A 23,305-nucleotide genomic window follows, 5' to 3' on the forward strand; every position below is an offset into this window, starting at 1 on the left:
TGACTAGCCCAAGGTCACCCAGCAGCTGCATGTGGAGGAGCAGGGAAGCGAACCCGGTTCCCCAGATTACGAGTCTACTGCTCTTAACCACTACACCACACTGGCTCTCATAGAATTGTAGAGTTGGAAGGGACCATGAGGGTCATCTAAGTCCAACCCCCTGCAAAGCAGGAATTTTTTGTTCAACATGGGGCTCAATCCTACAACCCTGAAATTAAGAGTCTTACGCTCTACTAACTGAGCTGTCGTGTCACCTATCTGAAGTAATTGCTACTTCAGGGGTTGCCTCCTCCATTCCTTTTCATAGCTCTTTGCATTTTTATTTCCAAATCATTATAGGCTGCCTGAAGCAAAGAGAATTCTATATATTTCAACAAACTCTTGTAAAGCATTGCTCACATTGGACGCATGTTTTTGGACAACTGCCTGAGTATTATCCCTTGTGACAATGAGCGATCAGCACTTCGTTAAACAGAGATAAATGCTGCTTCTCACTAAGTACAGGCAGCACGAGAGAATGAGTAAAGCAGGTGGGTGAGAAGGATCCTCCCACCACCATCAAATGTAGCGCAAAAGGGGAAATCCATACATATTAGTTCCTCTCCGGGCAAAGTAGGCAGTGTCCCACAGGAGAAGTGCATGGAGCAAACTGCAGTTTACCACTTGCAAGGCTCTATAAACTGTACTTGCAGCACATTGCTACTATATGAGCAGTTTCTAGGCAATTTGTATAGCAATGACCCCTCCCCAGGCAACTTCCCATCTGTTAAGTCAATCCAATGTGGTGAGCAGTTTCTGTTTTCCTTTAGAGAGGGCTTTGGAAGAGTCATCTCCAAAGAATGTGTCCCTCGCACTCAAGGAAAACAGAAACTGCTCACCACATTGCACTGACTTAACAGATGGGAAATTGTTTGGATTTATTGCCAAACTGGTGGTGCGTGAGGCTGGGCCAGGTCCCAGATTCTGAGTTAGTCAAATGGGTGTGGTGGTGTGATGCTGCTGAAAGCAGCACAATGCTTATCCCAGGAAGAGAGGGCAGTGGTGGCCTTGAGATTGAGCCATATTTAAGGGAAGAGTACACAGTTAATTCACTGTGACAGAGTCTGCAATGTATCAGGTAGCCAGTACTAGTTGCCCAGGGTGGCTGCGGCAACCCAGTCAGATGGGTGGGGTACAATTAAATTATTATTATTATTATTATTATTATTATTATTATTATTATTATTATTTGGCAAGGATATGTTTCAGCACCTTCCTGCCTATGGACCAGAAACTCAAAAAGTTTGCTTTTCATTTCCTTTCCTGCTCTGCCGGCGAATACTTCTAATAGCATGCGGATGGGCAGACGAGCTCCCAGTTACTCCGAGCTAAAGTGAGAGGCTCTCCCCTGGGTCTGTGCCCTTGGCAGAGGCCAACTTGGCCAATCCCTAGGTACACCCCTGTTCTTTCAAGCTGTTATGTCTAGATGACGACTGGGAAGCTTGAGGTCCCAGGGGCCAAATATCAGCACCGGATTTAGGGCAGTGCAGGCAGTACCTCTGCAAAGGGCACTGAGCTGATGGGGTGCAAAATTGAGGAGATCCATAACTGAGAAGATCCATTTGTGGGGTGCCAAATGTTGGCCTAGCGCAGGGCACAATATTACACAAGATTACCTGCAAATATGACCCTCCAAGCCTTTCTATCTGGCTGTCTGAGCTCACCCCAGATAACACACACACACCCTCTCCAGCCCACCCTCCTCACTGGTCCTGGTTTAGTGCCCGCCTGTCATTGAATTCTGATAATGCCTCTTGCCTGCCAGGATTGAGGCAAGTGAGTGTGTGTAGAAACTAGCCAACTGTACAAAGGTTAAAATTTGCATTAGGGTGTTGTTGTTGTTAACTCACTTTTGTATCTGGCTCCATCCACCATTAGTATATGGCCCTTGGAAGGTTTCCCAGAATGGAATGTGGCCCTCAGGCTTCAGAAGTTTCCTTACCCCTGCATTAGATTATTTTCCTGAGTCCACCCACGACCCATTACTTCCCAGGCTGCGTTTGTCCTGGCAAGCAGGTTGCTCCAGATTCCTGACCGCCCAGATTTTGCCCTATCTCTGCTAAGAGATACACTAAAGCTGCCAATCAGAGCTGAAGATGGTATGACAAAGGGAGCCAGGAGCCTGGTGTGCACACTCATCCCACTATTGTCTCCCCTTACAGTTTTTTTGTAGTTCTTTCGAAACCCAGGGAAGGTCTTTGATCATAGGTGAACATGGGACAAAATAAACGAGGCGGCTGCCACCTTCAGCTCTCTGCAAATGTGTCTTATTGACTCAAAGGATGAGTGCAAACCCTTAAGCAAAACATCATTACCTATCATGCCTCCGAATTTAACACAAGGAGCTTGCAGTCTGTACAGAAGCTGGACAAAGGAAGTGTGCTTGCGGCTGTGGCAGCAGTGGCTGATGAACGCTGCATGCTAGTTACCTAGAATTCAGGCCAGACACTGTGTTTGACCACAACAACTTCCCTTCCACTTATGTCAGCTATGTAGAAACCACATGCAATGGAAACAAGCTAGCAAAATGTGCTTGCTTTGAAACGCCTTTGTACTTGACTGGCCTGGTTCACATCTAGCTTGCAACAGAGTGAATCTATTATCTCTCATGTTATAAATGGCAATATGTTCCAGACTCATAGGGGATAAGGTAGTCAGAGGGCACTGATCATGATGGAGGCAGTGTGCCTCTGAATACCAATTGCTGTAAATCAGAGGTGGGGAGATAGCTGTTGCGCTCAGGTCCAGCTTGTGTGTCTCTGGTTTCGTTGGACTGGTCATGTTGTGCGGATGCCTGACTATTGTCTTCCAAAGCAACTACTCTATTCTGAACTTAAAAATGGTAAGCATAATACTGGTGGTCAACAAAAGAGGTTCAAAGACTCTCTCAAGGCAAATCTAAAAAAACACAGACAACTGGGAAACACTGGCCTGCGAGTGCTCCAATTGGAGAACAGCCTTTACCAGAGGTGTCATGGGTTTTGAAGATGCACGAACTCAGGACGCAAGGGAGAAACGCATTAAGAGGAAGGCACACTTGGCAAACCCTCACCGTGATCAACTCCCACTTGGAAACCTATCTCTCCACTGTGGAAGGTCGTGTGGATGCAGAAATGGCCTCCACAATCACTTAAGGACTCATTTTTAAAACCGTGTTTATGGAAGACAATCTTACTTGACTAGGAGTGATCGCCAAAGAAGAAGAAGAAGGTCATTGTGAGAACAAGATGCTGGACTAGACAGGTCTCTGGTTTGTTCCAGCGGGGCTCGTTTTATATTTATTGAATTCACGCACAAAACCTTTGGCTGAACCAAGATTTATTGAACTAGAATCCTTGATCTTAACATGGATGTAACATGTCGTGGAAACATGGGACACTGCCAACTCAGACCACTGGCTATGAAGCAGCTAAGTAACTGACTGGCAGTGGCTTTATAGCCTACCAGGTGATGCCAGGAATCAAACCTGGGGCATTCTGCATACAATGTATGTGCTCTACCATTGTGTCATTTGAAACCAGGCTTTAGCTTAGAAAGGGGAACCAGTTTTCCATGCTGATGCTCTGATGTTATTCTTCCAAGTTTGGTGCTTACCAAACTATGCCCCATGGTGAAAGTGAGTTGCCCATCATGCAGTCTTGAGAGTGTTAGATCTAGACCAAGGACATCCTGCTTCTTTTGACTTGAGCATCATCCTTTCACAGCTTTGCAAGCAGAAGGTCCCAGGTTCAATCCCAGGCATCCCCGTGTAGGGCTGGGAGGGACTCCCTTGCCTGAAACCATGGAGAGCTGCCGCCTGCCAGTGTAGACAATACTGAGCTAGACAGGCAATTGGGGTTGACTTTCTATGTTCCTCTTTAAAATCATAGCAGCTATTTCTTTGGGGGAAATCTGACTCTCTTCTTTTTTTTTAGAGAGGCATCAATGGCCAACTCCACTGGGCTGAAAGATGTGGAAAAGTTCCCTGTACATTTTTCGTGCCCATGTTATGTTACATTAGACAAACATGTTTGGCAGAATTCCCGAAGCTAGCTTTGTTTCTGTCAGCATTAATATATTCCCGACACTGCATGTACAGTCTGGGAAGCAAAATAAAATAAAATTGCTCCAGACTGAGACCAAAACGTTTGATTTGCTAACATGTGGATTCTTTCCAGATACAACAAGCCAAAGAACAAACGGCAAATTGTCCCTCGGGGTCTGGAACATTAACAGTGGTGAATCTGGTGCATAGCCTCAAACATGCAGTGTGGGCTTAATTGGAAATAATAAAAAATGGAAATTTTTCCTACACTGTACATACTCTCTTCCCTCTGTCATTTCTGGTGAAATGTCTGAAGCATGACAAGAAAGACCAGTGGGCAGAGATGAGACAGTGGAATTAATTTGCACACCCAGGTAAAAATGTATCATACCACCTGCCAACCCTATGATGGAACCACTGTCTGTGTCCAGCAGTTATGTGTAAACATCACATGCATGTGGATAAATTGTGTGTGTGTGTGTGTGTGTGTGTGTGTGAGTGAGAGAGAGAGAGAGAGATGTGCTGCACACGTTACACTAAGGTTGCTTAAAGCCATTGAAATCAATGAGATTCATTCAATCTTTGTGCAGGATTGCCGCCTATGTTATTATTGGTATACAAACATACTTAGTATCATAGAATTGTAGAGCTGAAGGGACCCAAGGGTCATTTAGTCCAACCCTCTGCAATGCAGGAATAGTCCCAGCCTTTTCTGGAGAAGATGAGAATTGAACCTGGGACCTTCTGCATACAAGGAAGATTCTCCACTACTAAGACTTGGGGCACTTCCAGACAACTAATTTATTGATCATTCTTCCTGATTTATCTGCAGGGAGATTAGACAAAGTTGGCCATTTAATGTGCATTTGCTCCAGTTTGTTTGAGGGAGGTTTCTGCTGCATCAAAGCAAGTGTTATCCACACTTCCCAGTGGATTTCCCCACCACTTTCCTTAAAGCAAAAAGTCTGATCTTTGGGGAAGGGGGGGCTGTTGTGCAAGACCTCCCAATCCAATATAACTGCAACCTGAATTTGCTGATATGTTATTGAATCCCAGCCGGAGGTAGTGACAGTCTGGAAGCCACCAAAGTCTCATTTACTTCCAAGTAAACATACTTGGGATGGTGCTGCGTATGGTCTAAGCATTATCCCTTTGCGTTAAAAAAAGTGTGTGGGGGGGGGTAACAATTTTACCTGCATTGATAACATTGCTACAGTTATTGGGTTGTCGCCAATGTTAGTCATACTCAAAGTAGAACCATTGAAAAGAACAGACATGACTTACTTCGGTTTAATAAGTTTACTGGGTCTATTCTGACTCTCAGTTAGTTGAATACAACCTACTATAAAAAGCAGTCATGACAAATGTTCTTTGTACACAATAACATATTAAGCTGTGTAGACACCATATGTTCAAAGCCCGCAAACCCCAAGAATCCTGGGGATTGTGGTTTGTTAAGGGTGCTGGGGAATTTTACCTTTGTGGTGTGGTGAGTAAACTACGGTTACCAGGATTCAAGGGGTTCATTTTAATGTATGGTGTGTACACTGCCCTACTGTGAATTCATTTTTTGCCATTCAATTTTCAAGAGCAGGCCTTGGAGCTATATTTTCTTCCTTTTTTGCCCTCTCCCTCATGCAAGCTGAGCTGACATTTCTGGAGAAGGGGAACCAAGAAATTTCATAAGGGAAAGACTCTTGCTCATTGCAAAAATATATTGTCTGTTGCAAGAATCTCATCTTTTGTGTTCTGCGTTGCTAAGTGAAGCCAGGAAGTGCAGTTTATCCTGATATCTCAAGCATAAGAATTTGTTTCCGTTCTTTCTCTGTCAGCACAGGCTTTCCCCCTGTGAGCTTAGCCATGCTATATCTGGATATTTCCCCTTTGCAGGGGAAATGGCAACCCAGGGTGTGTACAAAAGATAAGAGATCCTTGTAAGGGCTGGCATGACATGTTTTTCCACACGGTTAACCAAGATTTTGAACAGTGACATCATCTTCCCTTGATTGTCATTAGTAGGAAAAAACGAACAACTTTTAGGTTCACTGTCAGGGGGTTTGACAGAAATAAATGCAAACTGATGTACAGGGTAGGCTTGTCCACTTGTTACACTGAACACAGGTAGGCGCTTGCCTGTGAAAATATTTGTGTGAAAGAGTATACATTTGTTGATTTGTACAGCTCAACTACAGTATTGTTATACAGGAGAACAGGCTCTACACTCATTTAATGCAATGTGTGAATCTGCCTTACATGACACCCCAAAGCCGTCTTTGTTCACAAGCAGTTTCTCCTCATTTAATAACTCTTATAGCAATAAACCGAGCATCCTAGCCCTATTGAAGCAAATCATATAAATCAAATGCTTTCAGACTGTACAGTATCTCATGGGGGTCATGTCATAATCATGGCCTGGTCACAAAATCATGAGTCAAGATCCCTAAAAAAAACAAAACCCCAAGCTTGGCTTTCAAAAATCTGATTATAAAAAAAGAAATCTATTTTGAGACTCACTTTTCCCCCTTTTTCTCCAGAACACATGCTTCCTTACTCACTCCAGTTCTGCATGCTATAACTGTGGTTACTGAGCTGTTTGTGCATCTGACTCTCCCCAAGTATCCAAATGCCATGTGGATCACAGATTGCTATGATTACAAACACATCTACATGCAGTGGGAAAAGCTGGAATATGGAGCCATCCTGAGTTACTTTTTGGAGGGGTATAACCAGTTTCTTGAAGGGATGTATGATCAGTCCAGCCACCCACCTCCTCCAATAATCCCTCACACATCTTGTTTCCCAATAAGCCAACTGCCCTAGGCTTTGGGGGAAAATTGCCAACACACAGCATGGAATTGGCTAGTAAGTCCATTTGCTGCAGGTACCTCCTGCTTGAAGCAGGAACTGGCCCACCTGTGGTGCAGGGTGCAGTGCCTGTCTCAGGTGGCAGAAGTTTAAGAGGCGCTGCTCCACTCACCCCACCACTTCTGCCACTGAGAGGGAGGCATTCTGGCTCATGGTGTTGCTGCTCATCTTTCCTGCTCCAGGCAAAGCAGCCAAATGAGCAGCAAACACTTGGAAGAGCATCTTGGCTCCCACCAAGATCTGCAAGAACCAGTGTGTGGCGGCAGAAGTGGAGTGTGATGAATGGGGCCAGGAGGCAACAATTCCCGTGCGAAATGGGAAAGGCCACCTCTGCTTATATGCACGGCAGCCTTCCTCAATCAAGTGCACTCTGGATGTTTTCACCTGCAACTCACATCATCTCTGATGATTGGCACTGATGGGTGCTGTAGTCCCCAACTGGAGGGCGCCAGGTTTGGGAAGCAGCTATGGGGACACAATAAGGGCATGGTGTAGATCTTGACTGTATTATAGGCAGGACCAGAGTGGGGCAGGGAGCAAGTGCCCCCCCAATCAATGAGTTTGCCCCCACCACTTGCCTCCTGTCGTTTGCATATGCTGTTATTTTTCTTTTGTTATTGATAGTTTTAATAAGACTTTTCATAATATAATAAAAAAACTAATCTACACACAAAAGGGAGGGAGGGAGGGAGGGAGGGAGGGAGGAGATAGACAAATACAAATATCTTAACTTTTATCCCATACAGAAAAAGGTGCAACCCTCCCAGCTCTCACCTGGGAGCACCTCTTTCTTCCCCCAGCCTCTTTCCCTGTGAGATCTCCCCTTCCCTGCTTCTCACGCAGAGTCCTTCACCCACTGTCAATCACCTTCATCTGCGTGCAATTCTCTCTTTAACCCATATGCTGTTATTTCTCTCTCTTGCCCACCGAGAAATGTACATTGCCTCTTCTCTGCCTCCCCACTTTTTTATGCGGCACCATTCAGTAGATGTCTCCATGTTTATGAGAAGTGGATTTTTATTCTTAACTCATTCAGGATATTGAAAAATCCCTGGATCTCTGCCTTTTAAAACATACACAGACAGTGGCTTCCTGTGCTGCTGGCTTGGCAGAATCACACTATGTGGGAAGGATTCCAGGTAAAGGCCTTTCCTGCTGGGGCACCTCTTACAAGGAGCGCAAAAAAACAAGCTGCACAACAGCAGGGGCTTCACTGCTTATGTGCCACTACAGCAAAACCCATGGAGGGAAACTCAGCTGGGCCAGCCCTAGAAACCCCAGAATGAAGCAAAGGGAGTTGCCCAAAATTTCCTGGAAAGGTAAAAAGTTACCCATGATTTTAAGGGCACTCACAGCAGGTTCTTCACCCATGGCGTGAGCATGGCCTTCCAAGCTGTCCTAGATACATGCATGTCCAGCCTCAGCTTTGCCCATGCTGTAATGTATCCACATTTCCTCCTTAATGTGGCACTTGTATGTTTATTTGCATATATATATATTCATGATTCATCTAGCGAAAACAACTCACATACATTTTTTAAGGAGATGCCCAAACTGCTCTGGAGGGGACTGGGTGTGTTGAGTGGGTGCTACTAACCAATAGGTAACTGCTTTCTCCCTCATTCAAATAGAGCATAACATATTCCAGGAGATCAAAATCTATGTTTGCATGCAGAGTAGCAACTCTTACATTGTTCTATCTGTCTATATTTCCTGGACCACACATGTTTCTCTGTCTCTTAGCATCATGCTGTATCGAATTGTTCTTTAGGGTTGCCAGTTTTTCTTGTTCCTACCATTAGGCAGAGTAAGGCAGCTGCCTCGGGTGGCAGATGCTGAAGGGTGGATAGGAGTCGTGAGGTGTTGATGTGTGTTGTGTGGTCTACCCTGGCAGTGGCAGCACCAGGGGAATAAATTCAGGGCAGGCACAGAAGGGGCAAAGTATTTTTTTTATAGATGAGAGAGAAAAAATAACAGCATGTGTTAATGAAAGGAGTTCGGAAATGTGGGTGGGCAAGTGGGGGGGGTAGTAAGCTCCTTGTTTTGGGGTGCTTGCCCCAATAGGCCCTCCTCCTACAGCTACAGAAAAAGATGCTGTCCTGTTGCCAATGTAGAAGGAAGGTTCGATCGCCAGCCCAGTCAGGATTTGCACATGGAATAGGAGGCGGCACCATATTGTCCCTCTCAGGCAGCAAAATGTCTGGCAGCCTGGCATGCAGAAACAGGTGAAGCTTATCTTGCAGGACTTGACATCTTTCCGCAGGGCCTGCAAGACAGAGCTGTTCTGCCTGGCCTTTGGTTTGGACTCAGTCTGACCCTTTTGTTTCCCTCCCCTTACGGTTTTGATTTATGGGCTACTTTTAAAATGAGGCTGCATTTTAAATTGCATTTTAACCTGTATTTTAATTTTTTCCCCTATTATGTTTTTATTTTTTATTTACTGGTGTTAGCCACCCTGAGCCTGGCTCTGGCTGGGGAGGGTGAGGTATAAATAAATTATTATTATTATTATTATTATTATTATTATTATTATTATTATTATTACCATGAAGCTGACATGATGGATAAAGCATTACCTGCCTTAATCTGCATGTTCTGAGATGATGACAAAGGGACAGCAGCAGAGCAAGCCAAAAAGAAGGAAAGCCCCCCCCCCTTCTTTGCTTTTCAGCCACATCTGTGTGACACAGCTGGGGGAGAAATCGAAGTCTGTTGCCCCTCAGGATTCATGGAAAAGATTTGCCATGTTTCCAGAGACGCACGACAGGCAGCATGGAAACAGCTCGTTCCCCCCTCCCCTCTCCTCCTCAGAGTATTTTCATTTCCTTCTCCCCCCTCAGCACCCCGTGCGAAAAGAAAAGAAAAGCTCCTGTTGTTTCAAAGAGGCAATTATTAGCATTCACCCAAGGAAAAAGGCTGTGAATTATCGTGATTGTGGCGCCACAGCTGATAGCTTCCCGTGCAGCCTGCAAGCGGATTTAAGGGAGGAGAGAAGTTTCTTCTCAAAGAGGGAGAGTGGAAAGAGAGCGGCTGTTTTACTTCAGGAGGGAAAAAGTACCGCCGCTAAAAGTTTCAGGACTCACCCAGCTGCCCGGTTCCCCAGCGATGTTGTCATCCTCCCAGCGAAGCGCGCGGAGGCGCTTCTCGCTTCAGAACCGTTGGAGGTCTCCCTTGTGAAGAAAGTTATACCTTGGCATTTCCTCACAAAAAAGCGTCCACGCCCTTCTCCTTCTCCCCCACCCCCGCCCGGCAAATCAAATCAAAATAAAATAATATATATATATGCAAATGATGGTGAATTCGACGCGAAGGAAAGCCGAGCTTTCACCACAGTAGTTCCCAAACACGGGCGGCTCCGAAATGAGAATCCCTTTCCAAGTGGTGTTTCTGCCTTGAGCTACTTTTCTACTTCCTGTATTTGTGTGAACAGGGGCTCTCAGGAAGAGGCTGTCCTTGGTGGTCAAGGGTGTTTTATTTCTTCTTCTTCTTCCTTCCCACCCCCCCCTCACCGCCCTACAAACCCATTTTTAGTCATGAACTTTAGCTCAGAGAGTTAGGAAGCCGGGCCTGCGCTCTCGCGCCTCACCGCCGGCTTCGTACCTGGCCCGCCTCTGAGGGACGCAGTTTTCCTCAGCCCCGCAGGTACATCTGGAGGAGAGGCGGTGGCAAAGAGGGCCGTGAACTCTGCGAAGCATTTCATGCCGCGGTACAGTGGTGTCCATCTGCAAATTCCTGAGGCATGTGTATTTGTGTTTTGAGTGAGTAACTGGAACCAGATGGAGTCTGGAAACCTTCGCGCTGTTTACATAGGACGTGCGAGAATGGAGGCCCGAGAAGCCAGGGAGAGGCGCAACTTTCTGACAACGCTGCAGTAATAGGTCCTTCTGGGCTTGCTACTCCATGAATTAGTGCCCTAATATATATACTTGTTGCCAGTTAAAAATCACAGAGCACGCCTGCTCTCTACCTGTGGCAGGGTACATGGCTTATGCATGGCCAGGGGGGGAAAAGAGGGCAAGTAGGAGAGCTCAGTTGGTGGAGCATGAGGCTCTTAATCTCAAGGTGGTGGGTTTGCGCAAAAATCCTGCATTTCAGGGGGTTGGACTAGATGATCCACATGGTCCCTTCCAACTCTACAATTCTATGAGTCCATGATAGGTTTGCAGAATGCTTACATATGCTAATTTACACATATAGATTAAATAGTGGCAATGCTTTGAAATCCTTTAGAAAGAAAGATACATGGCATCAGAGAAGACTGTGGCCAGGTCTTTTCTGCTCTCCCTGTGTTATCTCTGGGTGGGGAACTTGAAGGCCACTGAATCTCTCTCTCTCCTGAGGGTTCTTTATCTTTAAACTGGAATTTAAATAGCCCTTCAAAAAGCCTGGGGTCACGTGACTATTAATATTATTGCGAACCAAACACATTTCAACCCCAAAAGGGTCTTCTTCAGTTGTAAATATCCCACTTGGCTTTTATCGCAATTGGCTGGTCATACCAGCTGAGATTCTGGTACAATTATATCCTGGCACACTTCTAATGATGACACTTTGAACATTTGATTGATTGTGAAGAGAATAAAGTTGTATATTTCCATTTATACATATTGCATATTAATTTGCAGATTTATGCACTCACACCAAATTTTGCATTTTTGTTCATCATCTGAGATTGAGTTTTCTTTGCTTTGCTTTTCATATCCTTGGTAGGAAGCTAGACAATAATTATGCAGCTTAAACAAAGACAAAACAGTGACTATTCTAACCCAGATACAATTAAGGCCATTATTATTATTATTATTATTATTATTATTATTATTATTATTATACCACATTAGCCACACAGAAACCTGTAGCAGCATCAGATTAAAATCACCATAGGTTGCTTCCCTAATGCATGTTTCATGCTACAGTATTGACCTCCCTCCCTCCCTCCCTTAACCAACCAACCAACCAGCCCTTTATGATTTCTCAATCCAGCTGTGTCAAGCCTTCTGCTGTTTTAACTTCGGCACCAATATTCAGTTATGGTTCAAAAACAGCCTTCCTCAACCTAGCACCCTTTAGACATTGTTGGACTGCAATGCCCATCATCTCTCACCACTGGCCACCTTGGCTGAGGTTGATGGTAATTGGAGTCCAACAACACCTGAAGGGTGCCTGGTTGATGTAGGCTTTTTTCCTCAGACCACCTTTACTTTCTGTTATCTGAAGTCCTTCACATTCAGCAGGTCATGGAGCTGGATCTTGGTGCAATGGAGGGAATGTCTCAGCAATTGTAGTTGTTAGCTAGTGTGTGCGTGCATGTGCCTGACTTCTGCTACTCTTACCTGACCCACTGAATACAGGTAACTCACAACCAAGGGGAAAAGAAGATGCAAAAATGGCATGCACTGGGGGGGGGGGGAGAGAAAATGGCAAGAAAATGGCACATATGGGGGGAAAGGGGGTAGGTGAGCAGGGGAAAAGGGCCAGCAGCCTTCATTAGAGTGCAGTGATGGCTTTGTTGAGCTCATCCAGGAAGAAATGGAATCGCCAATTGAGGACCAACAGGTACTGACTGCTGAAGAGCTGGAGGAAATGGCTGGATCAAACTCAGAATGGGAGTGTGAAGGTGAGGATGGCGAGCATGAACCAGCAAGCTGGAACCTGCAGAAATTTTCTCAACTCTTCCAAGTCATAAAAGCACACAAATGATCTGATTGCAGAGTTTGACCCCTCAAAGGAATGCAGCCTCAAGATCATCCATGGGATTACAGACAGTCTGAGACCAGTGCTTATTTTCTGGGGGAGGTGCAGAAACTCCCACTTTTGCAACCCTAAGTTGTTGTGCTTTTTTTAGGGGGGAGCCAAAGTTATTCAGCTTTTTTTTAGGGAGAAAACAACACTTTTTTTGGGGGGGGGACGCTTCTCCAGACAATTGCCCCACCGCTGGTATCTCTGTGGCCACATCGCAATGTCACCTGACTCGTCTCCAACGCGTTGCCCTTGCATTTTTACACACCCTTTCCCCCAATACACACATTGTCAGGGGTTCAGGAGCAGAGGGACAGGAAAGGGAGGAATTAGAGACCGAGGGAGAGGAATCCGAGGGAGAGGTCAGCGATGATAGCCATCCGAGGTCTCTAAGTCTCTCCAGCGAATCAGAGGATTCACAGAAAGGGGCTCCCGTGGTCAGAGCTAGGGGGTTGCCAGAGGGAACACCCCAGGAAGGAGGGGCCAGAGGGGACTCAGAGAGCAGCAGCTGGAAATCGGGACCAGCTTCCCCACCGGAGAGCAGTAAGGGGGAGGAGTCCCAAACATCGGCAGCAGGCAGCTTTCCGTCAGCGGAAGGACATGAGTCAGGGTTAGCCACGCCTGCATCAGAGAGCGAGGAAACGGTCAAAAGGAAGGTCAGGGGCAGCGCGCGCGCGCCAAGTTCAAATGTACAAGAGGGGGGCGCAATGAGCAGCCCGGAGAGGGAGCCGGGTCCCAAAGCCCGCCGAAGAGAGGGGGAGGAGTCCGAAGGGTCCGCTTCCGAGGCGTCCAGGAAGGAAGGCACCCAGGGGGGTAGTAGGACCCAGAGGCGGAAGGAGAAACGTAGAAGGTGGAGTAAGGCTAGAGTCTTAAACTGGTGTACAGGGGGCGGAGACTCAGACGAGGCTTCGCTGGTCTAGGGTCGAGACGTAGAGACGCACGCTAGGGTTTGAAAATGGGAACTAAACTTCAATAAAGACTTTGTACAGTTCTGCTGGCTAGCGTTGGTCTTCTGTGAGCTAGGACCGGGAGGCAGTCTCTGACACACATTTTTGTATATGTTATTTGACTGGCAAAGGGCATCACAAAATTTGAAGAAGTGTGAATTTCAAAGGATATCTGGGTTTCAGTTTGTGTATGGTTTGGGGAAGTGGAAATTGGGTATGCTTGATTTAAAATGTGGACTGAGCCAAATTTCTCCCACCTCCGCAGCCTGAGTATGAGACACTGAGCAGCACACACACACAAACAGAATTTGAATTCTGTGGCAAGAAAAGCCCTGTCCTGCTCTGAATACACGAGGGCCTGGATGTAAAGAACTAATGTAGATGTCTTCATGAGCATTAGGGGGACAGCCAGGAGGCAATTGTAGCAGATCCAACCGCTTATCACCAATTAATAATGCGGCGGACTCACCCCGCTAACTGCCCCCTATTCAATATACAGTGGTACCTCGGGTTAAGAACTTAATTCGTTCTGGAGGTCTGATCTTAACCTGAAACTTCTTAACCTGAAGCACCACTTTAGCTAATGGGGCCTCTTGTTGCCACTGTGCCGCCGCCGCATGATTTCTGTTCTCATCCTGAAGCAAAGTTCTTAACCCAAGGTATTATTTCTGGGTTAGTGGAGTCTGTAACCTGAAGTGTATGTAACCCGAGGTACCACTGTAGTGCACACACCTCAATGTGCACCAGTGAACATGAGGTTTTACAAATTTACCATGGGATGTCTAGTGGGGGACTTGTGTGAGAGAAAACTTAAATGATTATAGTCTCAGGCAGAAAATGTTCAAACAAACAGGAAAAGCTTATTAAACAAAAAAAGGGGGGGGATTATGAAACAAAGTGGGTCAGGAAATGTGGTCTTTCAGGTAGAAGTTAACTTATTTACTTTAACTAACTATAAGATGACTCAGGCTTAAACACAGTGTTACAGTCACAGCTTCTCTTTACCTCTCTTTACTCAAAATCAGTTGTTATACTTCAGTTTCTATTACTTAGTTAAATACAGTTAAATACTTTTAAGACCATACAGCTTCCTTCACCAATTAATAGCTTTGTTCACGAGGGGCACTTTCCCTCAGTTACACAATCTTTAAGCAATCCCACATCTGAGGTATTCCAAATGGTATAACAGACCCAGGGCATCACCTCACCCCTTGCTACTGATTCAGGAGTCTTCTGGACCTAGAAGAACTCTCCCCTCCTGGCTATACTGAGACCCAGGTAGCCTGTAAACCCACAGGTTCAACCTCTCCCAGTTCAGTCACAATCCTCCTAGAACACTCCTGTCTGTATACCTTTCCCAGAGGTAAAAGGTAAAGGTAAAAGACCCCTGGATGGTTAAGTCCAGTTAAAGATGACTATGGGGTGTGGGACTCATCTTGCTTCAGGCCAAGGGAACCGGCATTTGTCCACAGATAGCTTTCCAGGTCATGTGGCCAGCATGGCTCAACCGCTTCTGCTGTATGCAATGTCAGAGCGCATGGAAACGCTCTTTACCTTCCCGCCGCAGCGGTACCTATTTATCTGCTTGCACTGGTGTGCTTTCCAACTGCTAGGCTGGCAGAAGCTAGGACAGAGGAACAGGAGTTCACCACCTTTGATCGGATTCAAACCACCGACCTTCTGATTGGCAAGCCCAAGAGGCTCAGTAGTTTAGACCACAGTGCCAGCTGCATCCTACCTTTCCAAGGCCCTCAACACGGTCCCCCTATCCAAGCTTTGGGGCTCTGTCCTCTTGCTATGGATAGTTTCCTCAGTGTGGATGTTTAACAACTCAGAACCAGTTCTCCCTCAGTCAAATCCCATCCTACTCCCTATCTCTCCCCTTAAATCAAGCCCTAACTCCCTCAAAAACTCCTTTTGTTCTCCCTCCTGAAATGCTGTTCCTTCCCCTTCTGTGGCTGACTTGGTTAACAATCAGAGAGGGGCTCCAGCACTCTGGTGGCATTTCAGGGGGACTGCATCACCAGACTCTGATCTGGTTCTGCTTTCCATCTCAGCAACATTCAGGAGGGCAGATGAAGCTTAATGGCACAGCCAGCTCTTCCCTCCCACTTTCAGAAGGGGTTTGGACATATGACATGAATGGCAGGAGCTGCTGTTCAAGAAGTGCAACCACACGGTCCCTTTGTATACATGAAACTAGTTGCGTGCAAGTTTGGATCACAACCAAGGCAGATTTGCATCGATTTGCTTGCCTTGCACACTTCCAACTGATTCCATCAGGCTTCAGAAGAGGGGCTGCACCTCGTCTTATTGCTAATAAAAAAAACCTAGCAAGAGTTTTATTCAGTTTCTCTTGCCTCTCGCAATTTAACAAGCCGCCTGTCACTTACCTCAATTTTTCTCTGAAATCATGAGGTCTAAAATGGTGTCCGTGCGTGTATCTGTGTGCATACAGGTGAGCTGGGTTTAATATGTGTCGCCTGGTGAATGTGTACAACACACACAAGCAATTTGTACATTCATCAGACTTTGAACGAACTGACAGCATCCGCTCTTTGGCACCCGGCAAAGGTTTTTTGTTTTTGTTTTTATCTCCCCTCCCCTGACTTTAAATACCATCTGTATTGTTTTTTATTCTGTGTCTATTGGCTTTTATTTTCTAATTTGATGTGATTTTTCAGGGCTACTGTTTATTGCTTCAATTGTTTTAAGATTATCCGTAAACTAGCTTGAGAAGTAGAGAAAACTAGTTAATTCTTCACTTGCACAGTGCAATGGTGGGCATTTTTTTACCCACCATGCATAGCATATCTATTTTAAAAAACATTTTTGCACAATCTCTTTCCAAATGACGAGTTTCAGTAACGTTCATGAACTTTAACAAGTGCCAAAGGGAAAAGATAGGACAAGACTGGCTTTTACTAAAGTGCCCTCAACTGATGTGTGGATTGCATAATCGTAATACTTCCCCACCCCCCCCTCTGTCTGTGAGCTGCTATATATCATCTGCAGGCTGCATAAGGACGCTGGATGAGCTGTTGTGGGCTCCTGTGCTGTTAATCTGCAGATTACAAGCCCGTTATAGCACAAACCCGCATTACATAACTGGCCAGTGAAGCCTGCTGAGTCAAACTGTTGGCTGAGTGATTTTGCACATTGGAATGGGGCTGTCTCTCAATACAGAGCCTTTAATGATCAGTGTACACACAAATGCTAACCTTTCCCCAAGCAGAAATAAAAGGCAGGATCTCTCACTCCCCCTCTCCCTTCTCTGACACACACACACACACCTGTGTGAAGAATGTCCTGAATTTATATTTTGCTCAGCTGACCTAGTGGCTTATTATGTCATACAATCCAGCCTGTTTAAGAATCTATGGACCATCTCTCCAGATCCCTTGCATTTCTGTTGGGGCTCCTTTCAGCTCCAGCATCAACAAGCTGGGTGTCAGAGGGTGTTGAGATGGCACAAGAGTGCCACGCTGGGAACCTCAGCTCTAGATTGTAATGGGGAGGGGGGCACAGCTCAGTGGTAGAGCATGTGCTCTGAATGCAGAAGGTCTATGTTCAATCGCAACACCTCCAGCTAAAAGGGTGAGGTGGCAAGTAGCAGGAAAGGCTGCTGCCAATTTCTTGTTCTTCATGTTGAAAACAGCTTTGCATATAGGAATATTTTCCATGTAACCCTTTAAGTCTTGCAGCTGTCTTCAAAATTATTTCCAGCTTTTGTAGGAATCCGAGAAACACAATTTAGAGCACATATAAGGAACAAGTTACAACTTGAATGCAGCCCTAAATAGGAGAGTGTTCATTCCTGATGCCTGGACACACTTTTCCTGGGGAAAACATCACTGCCACTCTCTTGTTATCCTTATATATTTTATTGACAGTGTACATGTGTTGTTATACATATATATATATAGTGCCTTACAATACTGACTGCTAGGTTTATTTTAAATATAAATCTTCATTTCATATTAACTATTGTTTTCCCCCTCCTTTTCACGATAAAAATAATCAAAGGTCATGCCAATATTATGTAACAAATTATCACGTTTGGAATTTTCTTTATAATGACATACAGATCTGTACAAAGAACCCCCATATCACAAAAGCATTCACAGTGCATAAGGTCACAGTCATTGAAAAAATAAATAACATGATAAATAGATTCTGTGTAATTTACAGTTTACAAAGTTGTCACTTTCCATTCTCTGAGCAGCACTATAAAAAGCATCTCATATTTTTTTTCAGACGAGGTACCACCATACCCCATTGTGGGATGCACACTGCACACACCTGTTGCACATGGAAGGGGAAAAGAAAACTACATGGATCAGCAGTTAGTTCTGTGCTCGGAAATGTCCCTGAATCATCTCACTCAACAAAGGGAGAGCTTTGCTGAAGAGTTTTAGCCACTTGGAACAAAACTGCTGTTTTCTGAAGAACTATATACGGTTTTGCTTTTTGCTTTAAAAAAAAAGGGGGGGGGACACATACAGTTGATGAATATAAAGGCCATAATCTTGTAGCAATGAAAAGTGAGTGTGACAGGGCCGGCCCACCCATGAGGCAAGGTGAGATGACCGGCGTCAGGTGGCAGGATCCACAGGGGCAGCAGATCCCAATGTAGATTTTTATTCTCCCCTTGTTCCTGATGCAGATCCTTGCTCACCCCTTCTTCCCTGGCAGGGAGTGGAAGCCATTTTGTGGTTTGCCTCAGGCGCCAAAATGTCTTGGGCCGGCGCTGGAGTGTGATGTGTATTCAGTCAGAGTAGGGCCACTGAAACCACTGAATTTACTCCAAGTATGCTTAATATTGGATATCATCCAAAGACTGGTGATGGGCATAGTCTCATTTGAAGACCTTGCCTGTCTGGCCATGTCAGCTTCTGATGCTTTCAGATTTCACCACAATTCAAGGTTACTGAATATCAGAAGCTATCCACCTTTCAAGCATCTTGAGTTGACAGACCTTAGGAGTTCTACATTCTTTCTGTGGGCGTCAGAACAAACAAGCCAACAGACAGACAGACAGAAACAACATGCTAGCAATTTTCATTAAAGGAGTTAGGAAAATGACAGTAGCTCTCGGTTACAATCAATTTTCTTTCAGAAAGTGCTTTGAATTTCAGGACAGCAGCATGGAGAACATGCAAAGTACAAAAATAAAATGAAAGGTAGTGCACATAAAAGTGTCCTTTGCAAGACCAATGACCCAGAGGCCTTGCCAAATTTGGTGGTGAATCAGGTTCTACTCATTAGGGGAGTGGTTTTCTGACAGTGCTCCAAGAAACCATGGGCTCCTTTGGAATATTATCAGGGAAGATCAAAAACGGCAGCTATGTTTTCCTGAAAGGGTTTGTCCATCACATCCACCTTCTTGCCCTTTAATGTGCATCTGCATGGGAGTCTTGGGTGTTGCACTTCATTCAGTCACAACACAGCAATATATACACATCAAAACACTCCCCTACCCCCAGAACGCTCAATGCACTGGACTTTGTTGTGTGTGGTTTTTTTTACCAGAAAAGTTAATGCAGAAAGGATTCCCTGATAGTATTGTGTTTGAAAACCACTGCTTTGTATCTGCAGAAGAAACCATGAATGTGACAGCATCTAAACCAGTCTTTCTCCAACCTGGTGCCCCTCAGATATTGGAGTTGTGATGATGGGAGTTGTGGTCCAAAAGCGTGAGGAGGGTACTAGGTTGAGAAAGCCTGATATAAACACTAAAGACTGATCTAATCAGCCCTTTTAGGGAAGGTTTTGACATGGTCCTCTATTTGCAGGGCAATGGTTTCCTAGTTCATTAGACAGGAGTTGCTTGCTCTGTTCAAGTAAATGGCACAAATAGCAAACTACTGGTGTAGGATAACAGAAGAGCAGATTTCTAAACCCTACCAAACACTAGTTTGCCCTAACTGAAAGGGGGAATCATACAGCTTGGGATGGTTTGAATACCAAGGAGCAAAGGGGCCTTCTACTATACAATTTTGAACTTTTAAGGTGCTGCAATTTTAATGGCAAAAATCTTTGGTTTCACACAGGTACAAACGTTATTCATAATTTGCTTTAAAATTACATTGGAGTTTTTATTTCCTGCATTAACTTCAGCGCTTAGGCAATGTTAACAATGACCTAAACAAAAGTTCTGTTGGAACAACCTAATCTTTAACATTTAAATCATAAGAAAGAGCCTTTAGATGGAAAAGGACAGAAGGTCGTGGAAACTGAAAGAGAGAGAGCTGGAGCGCCAATTTCTACATTCACAACAGTATTTGGTGAGGTGAATGCAACTTTCTGTACACTTTTCAGTATAAAAACGACCTAAGGAAAATAATTATAATTTGGAACCCTTTCCTGTGTCTTTATGTTTTAAAATTGACCAAACAACAACAAAAATCCACTGTTGAAAAACTAGCTACTTATTTTGTTGTATCTGCAGTGGATGTAAGAAATCATATAAAAAGAAAATAAACTTGGCACAATGATGATTAAGAGTGAATGACACGAAGGATAAAATGCTGATCCAAGGGGAAGACTCAGGTAGACAGTCTTCCAGGCTGACTTGCAACCCAACATCAGAGTTCGGATCATCACAAAGTCATAAAAATAAACACAAAACTAGCTCTTGCATACAATTAAAAAAGAAAAACAAAAAAAACCACCCAAACAACCCAGAACCACAAAACCAAACCCTGGTCCTGCAGCATTTATTCAGTTAGTAGTGCTCCCTCTTAGTAAGGTTTGAAGTGCAGATTCCCACTGCAGGATCAGGGACATTGCAAAAAACGAAAACCCAACAGCCATACTACATTCTACTCTGCCGTGCTCTTTTGAGAGAGCTGCAGAAAGCTGGAAACGCAATAGTTTTTGAAAGAGAATTGAAAGTGGTTTGAGAGAGAGCACTGCTTTACCGCCCCTTATTGCACACCCAAATTTATTGTGTCCCACTTTCACTGCTGGTCAATGTATGGTGTATGATTTTTGGAGGAGTTAGCTGCCTTGAGGTTAGTATGAAAGGCGGGATATATAAACCCCCAAATAAATAAATAAGCAAGTTTTGCACGACTTTTAAAGAACAAAAAACAAACCCCAAATGAGGCAAAACCTGCTTACTGGGCGCAGAAGTCAGAAGACACACTGCAAGCCATGATCCCTCTTTTAAACCACTTTCAAGTCTCCGAGAAAGGTACAGCAAGGAACTGCTTTGCATCCAGTTTTCCTGTCCTCTGTGGTTTATCAAGCATTTAGCTATCAAAGATCTTTTAGAGGAACTCAGTCCTATAAGCATCTCACACCCCAGTGAATGTAGCAGCACTTTCATATTTAATCAACTGTAATCCTAAACGTGCTTATTGGGCTAGGAAGTAAGCTCTATTGAAGATAATGGGACTTGCTTCTGTCCCATGGAATATTTAGTATGACTCACAGACCTGCACAGGACTCGTTTTTCATTTAAGACAGAGTAAAAACAGGGTAAGATGGATCAGTTCAGAAGTGGAGAAAGAGCAGTATATAGTCTGATATAGAAAGGCTATATAAATTGTGACAAAAGCAAGTAACAGGCTGCTATCCTAAGTACGCTGGCATGGATTCTGAGCTGAAGTTCTAAGCCCACTTACCAGGGATTAAACCCCATTGAAGTTACTTTAGAATAAAGCATGCATAGGGTTGTGTTGTAAATCTCAATTCAATTTATAGGATTTACTACTAAATAAAGAGTTTAGGATCATAGTTAGCTTCCTAAGTAGGTCTCAAACCACAACATTTAACTAAACATTCAAGTACTTGCATATCAAAAAGGTTGGCCCATGAAAAGAGACTTTTTGGGGTGAGTGGGAACCAATATGTTATCAAAACCACCTCCTTTTTCAACTTATTTGCTGCTTGAGGGCAACTGCTAGTTTCTGCAGTCTGCTTCTCTGTTGTCTTTTATATTATTTTATTTAGTCTCCATCTACTTGGAAGCATGACCTGGCCAGCTAAGGGCTGCACTGCATGATGCCACAGAGCCAATCAAATGTGGTGACATTATGATGTCATAAAAGCCAATTCAGAGTGAGGGCAACACTTCCCTTCCTTCCTAAGAATATGCAAGCCCCTTTCCGCCCCCCTCCTGTTCATAACTCGCCCTCCAAAATAAATAAATGAAGCTGGAAGGGCTGTGTGCTTTGACGAGCTGTGAAACAAACACTCAAAGCTACAGTCATGTTCCTAGATTCTAGAACATGAAGCCTAAAAATGCCTTTTGAATGCTGCACAGATAAGCATACCCTTCCTTTTGCCACACAACCATTTTGTATATTGTCACTGCTACTACTAATAGTTGCTAGCTGCACTGAGAAACTGTACAGTACCAGTGCAACTTCCTGGGACTGCTCACAAAGTGTCAGGGATTGTGGGAGTGTACTGGGGTAGCAGTCGTGTGAATTGTCATATACATTTGCTAGTTCAGTGGCTCATAGTGTATAAGACACCTGTGTACTGCTGGTTTGTGAATAATAATAATAATATTTTATTTGTACCCCGCCCTTCCTGGCTGAAGCAGGGCTCAGGGCAGCTAACATAATAAAACTAACACAGTATCAGCTTTTGGGGAATTCAGTGCTTTATGGCAAAATTCATCTATCTTGTACTCTCTCTCTTTTTTGCAGCATACATTCCCAAATAAAGAAATATTTTCATGTTTAATCTATTGGCCACTTTGGTATCAGAGTAGAGAGCCTTTTCTTTCCTCCACTTCAGGAGCCGTGCAATACATTTCATACTGTCAATCTAAAACTTACTCAGCTTCCCCCGATAAACACAGCTTAAACGCATCATTACTGGAATTCCAGTAACGTTTGGAATTCCCCCTGCCCTGCACCCCAAAATACATTAGTAGTTGTATTCTCTTCAGACCACACGAGTGAATCTGTTTCAGGAGCAAATTCAAGGCACAAGTTTGAGACCAGCTTAAGAAATCCTCCCCCCTCCCCCTCCAAAAAGAATGTAAGAAATCTTGGGAGATAGGAGACTCACTTTGTTTGCATGGCTTTAATTCTATGGGTTTTGCATATGGATTAACTACATTATGGGACTCTTCAACATAAATAACCATTGCCATCCAATATGCATTTTTGTCAGATCATGTATTTGTGTGTGTGTACATAATGCAGTATAATCAAATACCACATAGAATAAATCTTTTATCAGGGTGAGAGTATAAGTATCATTCTGTTGAAAAATAACCAGCAATAAAAATAACAAACTGAACAAAATTCAGGATTTCGGGGTTGTGGGGTTTTGGAATCCAAATCCGGACTCCTTTAAAGTGCAGGCAATTTCCAGTCTGCCATGAAATGAGACCTGTGGCTGGAGTTTTTGTCTCTTGGGCAAAAGGGAAGGAAATTATTAGGCATATATAGACCATTCCTTTTCTGGGGTGATGAGGGAACAGTACAATAACATAATGCCTCTTCCTGAATCATTTGCCTTTACTTCTGGGTCTTACCTTAGATTATGGCATTCCTAGAATAGGAAGAAAGTGCTTCTAGCATGTACTCTGGCTTATATATTATACAGATGTTCCCTCTGGTGCCATAACTCAAAGACACCTGAATGCTTCAAGGTTGTCCTATACAGATCAGGCCTACCTAACATATAAGCAAACCTTCCTTATCCTATTGGTATCCTTTGGACGGGC

The 23,305-nt window shown here is 44.3% G+C and overlaps 2 protein-coding genes across 3 annotated transcripts in view; one reads left to right on the forward strand and one right to left on the reverse strand.

The window, feature by feature from the left end:
- The window catches only part of RIN3 (Ras and Rab interactor 3), a 76,586-nt gene extending 65,949 nt beyond the window's left edge, over window positions 1–10,637 (reverse strand). Inside the window, exon 1 of one of the 2 annotated variants that reach the window (XM_028717298.2) lies at window positions 10,012–10,634. In XM_028717298.2, coding sequence (XP_028573131.2) covers window positions 10,012–10,043 — 32 coding nt within the window. In that variant the 5' untranslated portion in view covers window positions 10,044–10,634. Of the gene's footprint in view, window positions 1–10,011 lie in introns of both variants that reach the window. The other variant, XM_077924600.1, reaches the window with a different exon arrangement.
- Window positions 1–23,305, forward strand: part of LGMN (legumain) — a 248,047-nt gene that overhangs the window by 111,605 nt on the left and 113,137 nt on the right. The window lies entirely within an intron of this gene.

The sequence above is a fragment of the Podarcis muralis genome, chromosome 1, assembly GCF_964188315.1.
Source record: "Podarcis muralis chromosome 1, rPodMur119.hap1.1, whole genome shotgun sequence".
Classification (NCBI taxonomy): domain Eukaryota; kingdom Metazoa; phylum Chordata; class Lepidosauria; order Squamata; family Lacertidae; genus Podarcis; species Podarcis muralis.